At 37.4% G+C, this 8,825-nt stretch overlaps 1 protein-coding gene across 1 annotated transcript; it reads right to left on the reverse strand.

Moving 5' to 3' along the window:
- Positions 1-2,614: 2,614 nt before the first annotated feature.
- Positions 2,615-8,825, reverse strand: LOC113040750 (uncharacterized; the record flags this gene model as incomplete). The annotated part of the gene is made up of 5 exons (XM_026199007.1): positions 2,615-2,668; positions 4,778-4,845; positions 4,975-5,085; positions 7,691-7,984; positions 8,507-8,825. Coding segments are annotated over 5 exons (846 nt in total), but the record flags the coding sequence as incomplete, so codon positions are not given.

The following is an 8,825-nucleotide window of genomic DNA, read 5'->3' on the forward strand; positions in this document are numbered from 1 at the left end:
GTCACCTACTGGCGGTTTTATTGTCATCATTATTTATCCATGACCGGCCTAAACCAGACAAGGTGCCAAAACTAGGCTACTACCAGCACACACACAAAAACACATTTAGCTAAATATTTACCAAAATTCATCAATTTCAGGCCCCAGAAGGAAAAAAAAGCTTATAAAAAACAGTTCATTTAATAAGGCGTTTTTTTTTTTTTTTTTTTTTCAATAAAACCTTTTTAAAAATTATGATTTTGTAATCATTATGTGAAATTAGCTACAGGACCAACCCCCGGCCCCCCGAAAAAGAAACTGAGTTGAGGAAAGTGAGTCACCTGCTGAGGAAAGTGAGGTGAGTGTGTATACTGATGCACCGCCGGACTATCAGTGGTAAACTCAGTGGCTGCTGGGAATTGTATGGTGAATTCCAGTGACAAGTCGGTAACCTTTTTTAAATTTTAGGACCGTTTATTTTGCGTATCCTGTGCGCTTTTGTCATTGGCGGAGCAGTCGGTCAATCCCACCTTTCCAGTAGGCTAAATAGTTTCAAGCTTTCAGAACTTTATTTTCAGTTTTGAATCATGGCAGGATTTAAATCCCATATCTCCGCCATGGCAGGATACCGGCGGCAAATCATGATTGTTTACGTGTGTTGTTAACTCTGTAGTAGAGGTTGTTTTACCATGCCTGGAAGTTACTGCTGCATTAAAAACTGCTCCAGTACCTCACATGATACATATGGAAAACTTAGGAACAATGGAATACATTTTTTTTAGGTTAAACCAAGGGCAAAACAGCAGTATTTGGAGAAGCTCTCAGGCATCCAAAATATCGACCCATACGAGCTCCCTGCAGCTGAATGGCACAGAGACCTGGACCATACCTCCATGCACACATATGGACATTGTGAATTATCTTGTTTTTGGTTTAAGTTACTACACAATGCAGGAGTTTAAAAACCACAAGTCTTTGGAAAGTTACAAGGTCTGTCTGTTGTGGCTGGGTCCATCTACAAACCTCCAGGTGGTGAAAACGGCGTTTACTTTCTTCCTTTTTTTTTCTCGTATTCGTAGATCCGTCTCTGTTCCGCCGACATAATAAATGTGCAAAAATTAAAGATCTCTGAAATGATTATTTGATTATATTATTTATCTCCAGTAAACACATTCCATAAACACCATTGAATCAGTTATCGTAACAAACTGTAAAACAAATCCAAGATTAACAATGCAACTTGGGTCCAAAATAATTTTGTGAAAGTTCAGCTGACAAATAAGTGTAATATTGTCTCTGACTCCTCTTGAGCAGAACCACATGATGGTGGATACCCTTCTTTAAACTCACTAATAAAGTCATTTCTTGGATAATATTGATGAATTGTCAAATAAATATCATGTTTCCACTTCATGACAGCATCAAGAAAAGCCTTTTTTTCTGTGGATCTTTGTTATATTTATATATATGTGTGTGTGTGTGTGTGTGTGTGTGTGTTTATTTGTTTGTTTGTTTGTTTGTTTTTGCATAACTGATGGAAGGGCCATACCCGAAAACCATATAATTAGTATATATAATAAAAAGTGAAATAAATATATATATATACACTAATTAAAAATATTATTGATGCTCTTTAATTTGAACTTCATTCCATTTATTCTTAAAACAAATGACTTTCTTTGTCCTCGATGGTGACAGACGATCATGACACATTCTTCACAAAACAGATAAGTGTGATATCAAGAATAGTGGAAACTTCTCAGAAACGACTTCTAGAGCTGGAAATAATTTCTGCTGAAACTAACACGTCTTATCTGCAGGACCACTGCATTAGTATGCAAATTAACGACTGATAGAAATCAGCTATAGACAGATGCATATATCTTATATTTCACATACACATAATATATGAGATTTTTTATGAATTTTTTGTCAAACATCAGCGTATATGTACTTTATTTTGCAGTAAAACAGTTTAGCGTAAAGAGGAATGCAAATTGTGGATGCACATGCTATTCGCCGAAACGCACACTATTAACACCTCAAGACATGTGCACTCTAACATACATTAAACACAGACGCCTGGTATACATTTACATAGTTTAGTATAGACACATTTTCATGCACATGTTGTCTGCCAAAAAAAAAAAAAGATTGTGTGAAAAGATTCTAATTCTGTAAAAAGACTATAATATAATCTATTCACTGCTAATATCAAAATTAAATGGCTACTGTCTTTCTGCAGAATTGGTTGCCAAAGCTTTCTGCATGATTTAAGTTTGACCCTCAAATAACTTTTGATATGAATCCATTGAGAGAACTTAACAGAATATGAACTGGCTGTTTAAAGTCAGTGGCGGTTTTCTGTACAATATAAGTGCACGTACTGTATAATAAATGTCTGTTAGATGTAGAAGAGTTTTTGGGTTGTCTAGTATAGCTGAAACACAAGTTTAACATACAGGATCACAATAAGAAGATCATTTTAAAAGTTGCTCAGAAAAAAAGTCTAAATTACATGAACCATGCACACTTTAAAGTCACTGCTAATACATCAGCATTCCAGTGTGCATATAAACTCACTGCCTGTGATCAGAACATCATTAATGAGGAAACACCATCACAGAGAATTCAGTTAACGTTTGTGGATAACACTAGCATACACTGCATTATCCTCCTTTTTAACAATCTGAAAGAAAACACAGAGATACAAGTTGTCATAGAACCAGTAATATTCATATTAAGCAATGAATTAATAACCAAGCTCAAGACTAAATGCAGAAAATAATTTGCACTACATTCATTGTGTGTAACCTGAATGTCACTAGGAAGTAGTTAAACTAGCACTAGCCAGACATTATTTCCCAGGAAGGTTTGTTAAATATAAAGTGTTTATGCAGTGAATGTGATTCAAGCCCAACAGTTGCCACTATCAAATAATATGGAAACAAGATTAACTTATCACGTAATAGCAGTAACCAAATGATGTAATTTATAGAAAATAACAGTTTGGAAGTTGTTCTTTTCATTTTATTCTGTGGTGTTCATGCACTGTAAAAAAAAAAAAAAAAAAGTTGCGTCAACTTAAAAAAATAAGGCAACTTATTGCAAGCGCTTTGAGTAAACTTAACGAACGGGGACTAAAGTAGTGACGTTGTGACGTTCACGAACGAACCGATTCTTTTGAACGGCTCATAAACATGAACGGTGGGAGCCGAGTCGCGGCTGGAGGAGAGCCGTTCTTTCTGTCGTTCTTTTTTCCTATGCGTGTTTCACACAGATGCACACAAATGAGTTCCTCCGCGAGACAGAACAGTTATAGGGGGAGGGGCGCACCCAGCGCAGGCCAACCCTTTATAGTGTGATGATATTAGTTATTAGTTGTGCACGCATCCTTCACGTGAGTACTCCAGTGGAAAAAAACCCTGTGTTCCTCTGTCATTGGGTAGGAGCAGAGCCATGACGTGTGCACGCTGCCGTCACATGCTTACTCCAGCTAAAAAAAAAAAAAAATAGTGATGTCACTGTCTAAGCAGAGGGATTTGTGCAACCCTATGGAATATAGTCCACACATGACAAATGAGGTAATAATCAATATTTCAGAATAATTCAAACTCAGATATTGGTGTGTGATATCTGAGTTTTAATTATTTGACTACAAATCTCACCTCATCATTCCTCCCAGTGATTATTTCCAGGATAAACTGAGATGCCCCCAAGCTGGCTTCTTAAAACTGACTAAATATTTAAAAAGAGCCGTTCTTTTGAACGGCTCTTTGAAAGGAACGGATCGCGAAGATCCAGATCCCCTCAAAGAGCCATAAATACCATCACTAGACTAAAGTCCACCCAACTTAAAATAACTTAATATCACAAGTTGTCACAACATAAATAGTCATGGTAACCTAAAAAAATATCAGAACAAAATATTTTTTGTTTACTGAACACAAGACCTATTATCTATAAGCATTCACAATTTTAAAGTGGAAAAAAGTGAGAAGTGACATTCAGCCAACCAAGTATGGTGACTTATACTCAGAATTCATGCTCTTGCTCAGCCCATCCATAGTACACACACACACACACACACACACCCGGAGCAGTGTTCATCATTTATGCTGTGGTGACCGGGGAGCAGTTGGGGGTTCAGTGCCTTGCTCAAGGGCACCTCAGTCGTGTTACTGCCGACCTGAGTTTATACCTTCATACGTTAGCAGTCTTGTGGCATGAAGTCACATGTATTCAACATTTTTGTTTGTTTTTAAAGGAACTATTACGTGAAAATTACTATATTGGGTATTTTAACATCAACCTAATCCACTGGGCAAAGTTACGTCCAGTGGACGTCTTTTTATATCTTTGCAGTCATTGAAAAGACGTCCACTGAGGAGACAGGATATTTTTATGACGCCTTTTTAAAATGTTTTTTATGTCTTCTGTACGTCCGATATAGACGTTCACAGATCCTCCTTACAAGGTTCTGTGACTTTATTTCTGTCAGACATCTAGACAAGCTCTTACTGAGAATTAACAGAGGTCTTAATGTTGATATTTGATTCATTTTCAGTGTTTGGTTTAGTTGGGATCTTGGTCCAGTTACTTCTTGAGTTAGCTTGTCTTTTGCTGGTGTGACTGTGTGTTATAAAGACCAAGATCCTAACTAAACAAAACACTTTCCACCACAATGGTGACTTCAAATTAATTTCAATTAACTTCAAACATAACTTTGCCCAGTGGATTAGGTAGATGTTAAAATATGCAATGGTCACTAAAGCATGACAGATATAAAAGATCTTACCTCTCTTTGTGCGTTTCTCTTGTTGAACATTGGATCAGTGTAAGTGATCTCTTCCGTACAAGTCTGGACTGTTTGAACAATAACAAATGCATTAAAACAACAAATCTTTAATTTTTCTTTTTTTATTACTAAAATATGTCCTTATTAAATACTTCCTTGAAATACTTATTTTCACAGCATCAGTAGATAACACTTGCCTTCTTGATCAGTTTTTCTGTGTTTTTTGTAGACGTAGAAGATCCCGATTGCAGCTCCAATCAACAGAGATCCAGCAGCAGCAGAGATCAAGACGATCAGAGAGACTGAGCCTGGACAATGAGAAGAAAACTGTGAGCCTGGTACTATAGTGCTGAAGACAGCCATAAGTGTGAGTGAATGTGTCTGTCTATAACATCATAATTATTATCAATGAACTGAAAAGTAAGTTTGTGCAGGTGCAGATAATTGTTGTGGAGCGATCTGTTTTCATTTCTCTAGAAAATATTCACAAACATGCATTCTTGGAGTTAGTAACTGTCAGGAAGACCATTTATTTGACTGGCTTCCCCAAAAAAACCTCAAGATTAATTTAAAGAGAAGGCTAATAATGCACAAAATTGGTTCAGCTACATACAGAGACCGATTTGTTTTAGCATAAGTGTATGGAGCGAGCTTATTGAACAACACACAGCCAAATACAATTCATTGGTTATGAAGGATGTCATAATGTCGAATTCTGAAAAGTGTACTCAGTGCAGTGTCTTTACTATGTCATATGTAGAGGGCACCCAGTGTAATGAAGTGAACCTGATCCCATGGGGACAGAAATGGATGAAGATGAGTTAGCTGAGGTCCAAGGCAAAAGTGTGGATTTGGCAATTAAACTTGATAACCCCACTTTAAAAAAATTAAATAAAATACAGACCCGTGTCTCTCCTCCCTCTCATAGCAAAATCACTTGAACATGTTGTGTTCAACCAAGTGTCCTGCTTCCTTTCATAAAAAAATCTGCTGGCCAATAACCAATTTTGGATTTAAAAGTGGGCATTCAACTGAAACTGCCTTGCTGAAACAATACTTAGTGCAAGAGCTGACTCCAAATCTTCAGTTCTATTCTGCTAGATCTATCTGCTGTGTTCGACACTGTAAATCATCAAATCCTTTGTCCACACTCTCATTACTGAGCATCACCGGAACGCCACTCCACTGGTTTGAGTCTTACCTCATAGGTAGGTCCTTCAGGGTGACTTGGGGAGGAGATCACATCAACTGATCACTGGGGTTCCTCAAATACACTTCATCACTGAGACCCATCATTCAGGCACGTGGGTTTCCCTACCATTGTTTTGTTGATGACATGCAGCTCTGCTTCTCATTTCAACCAGAGGATTCAACTGTACCTGCACGCATCTCAGATTATCTGACAGACATCTTGATCATGCATGTTTGCACTACACTTCAGAAAGATTCCTTCTCAGAACAGTGTCCTAATTGAAAATGCATTACAACTTCTTGTCTTGGCCATTGTCATTTTCCTTGGCTGGACTATTGCAATGCTGGACTTACAACATGTGCAATCTTACCATTGTAACTGAGTCATAATGCAGCAGCACATTTTTCTTTCATTGAACCCAAGAACACTTGTCACACTGCTTCTCATCTCTCTGCACTAGCTTCTAGTTGTGACTCGAATCAAGATCAAGACATTGTTGCTTTCCTACAGAACATCCATGGCCTATGCACCCTCCTACCTCCACTCTCTCCTAAGTGTCAACATCATCTTCAGAAGCTTACGTTCAGTAAACTGGTAGTGGTTCATGCATGGTCCCATCGCAGAGGGGCACAAAATCACTGTCAGGATGTTTTCTTTCACCGTACCCTGTTGGTGGAATGACCTACCTAACTCCATCTGGACAGCCGAATCCCTCTCGATTTTCAAGACACAACTAAAAACCGACCTTTTCCATTGAAAAAAAAAAAGAAATGAAAAAAAAGAAAAAGCTTTGTGTATGGAGGTGATGTGGGCATTACTTGTTGTGCGTCTCACATGGATGATTGTAATATGAAAAGCAAAAGTAGCTTATGGGTGTGATCTAGGGCTGCTCCGATCAGAGAAGATGCGCAAATAAACGCTGATAATGAACGTGGATTTGCGCATCTTCTCAGTTAACAACGGCTCAGTGTAGTAACAGCTGTTGTTAACTCTATGTGAAATCACGCACCTGATGGAATTTACCGCTGATTAGAGAACCGGCTTTACTGACGAGATGCGCATAACGATCGGCCGATCGTGATCAGAGCAGCCCTAGTGTGATCACATCGGAGAAATTGTACACTGTGCTGATTTCATACACTTTACTTTCACAGAATATTTATCGATATGATTTACATACTTTAAATGTATACATTTTAAGCTTTCTATAGACATATTTCTCATGACTGTGTGTAAAGTATTTCCTGAGTTTTGGCTCATTGTATCAGACAGTGTAGACAGAATGTGCACCCTGTTTTTTCTTTATTTTACAAAAGCACAAATTTATGTTGCTATAGTGAATTTAGACAAATAAAAGTAGACACTTAACCGTTTCAAACGATGTATAACTCTTTTCTGTGTGACCAAAATGGACAGAGTATTTTAGTGTCTTTCACACTGATCAGAAAAAAGTGAGCTGGTTGCGCTGGCGTGACCGTCGACCCCAGGGAGTTAATTATCATGTGTTATGACAGTTTTAAGTTGAAGTGTGTTCAAGTCTGTATATAAATTCTTTAAAAAACAAAATAATCATATTAAACGGTAAGGTTTAAATATGATTGTTAAACGTTAATGTTAAAATGATTCTGTTTGGTGTGAGCCCCAACTTGTAGTATTATATTAATGGTATAGATACGACTACAGATAAAGCATTTGCAGTGAAAAGATGGCACAATGTTTACCTTTCATTGAACATGGTTGACAGTGTTGAGTGTTGTTGAGATGTGTGGTCTGGTTGGTGAATGAATAAGCCACAACACAGCTGTAGAAATCATCCAGACACTCCACCTCCAGAGGTAGAGAGAGACTGATGCTGAGATCAGACACACTGATGCTGGACAATAAACTGTTTCCTTTGTACCAGGAGAGAGTCACATGACCCACATTCACCACTGAGCACCAAAATGAATATTTGGACATTGATGGTGATGAACAGTTTGAGGAGTTACTGCTTATGACAGGAACAGGCAGACGAGCTGAAATAAAGATTAATAAAAATGTGTCTGATCTGTAACAATTACTATAAAACTTTTGTGATGCTGACCATCTGAATGAAACACTTCATTTTGATTGCTGAATACAGCCATATGGTACAACACACTCAAGACAGCAATACTGATAGAAAATGGAGCACAAAAATATCTTGTTTGAACAACTCCTAAAAAGGTTTTGGAATAATGGCTGTTCAGTCACTTAATCTGTTTAGCATTAGTGGCCCCTGTGTCACTGAGGCAATGATTTGTTACTGTGGAGACAGTTCTGTAATGTACTAGAGATGTAAAAAGTCCCTGCAGTAAATTTAATACTTTCAATTTATTTATTTATTTTTCAAGTGAGAAAGACATTTTGAGGTCTGAAACTTAAATCATATTTTGAACTTAATGTTTTTTTCCTCAATATGCAAAAATAAAAAGTTTTTGTGTAAAGACTGTACTTACAGTATACGTACCTAAGAAGAAAAACAATAAGAAGAGAGTGAGCCATAATTGTCTACTCACCATAGACTGTAACATTGAATCTGTATTTAGTCTCTGTGCTACTGTTACTGATGGTCACTTCATAAAGTCCAGAGTCTGTGGTGCTGGTGTTCGTGATGATCAGAGATCCAGTCTGATGATCCAGCTTCAGTGTGTAACTTCTTCTCACATCAGAAACAACTATTTTTTTGGTTTCTCTATTGATTTTAGCTATGACAGATCTTTCATTCCCAAAATGCCACACTATCTTGTCATCTGTCTGTATTTCTGTAAAACTAGAGTTTAGAGTGACTGAATCTCCTTCCATCACTGACACTGACTTTACTATGTCTGTTTTACC

Source organism: Carassius auratus, chromosome 22 (genome assembly GCF_003368295.1).
Source record: "Carassius auratus strain Wakin chromosome 22, ASM336829v1, whole genome shotgun sequence".
In the NCBI taxonomy this organism is placed as follows: Eukaryota; Metazoa; Chordata; class Actinopteri; order Cypriniformes; family Cyprinidae; genus Carassius; species Carassius auratus.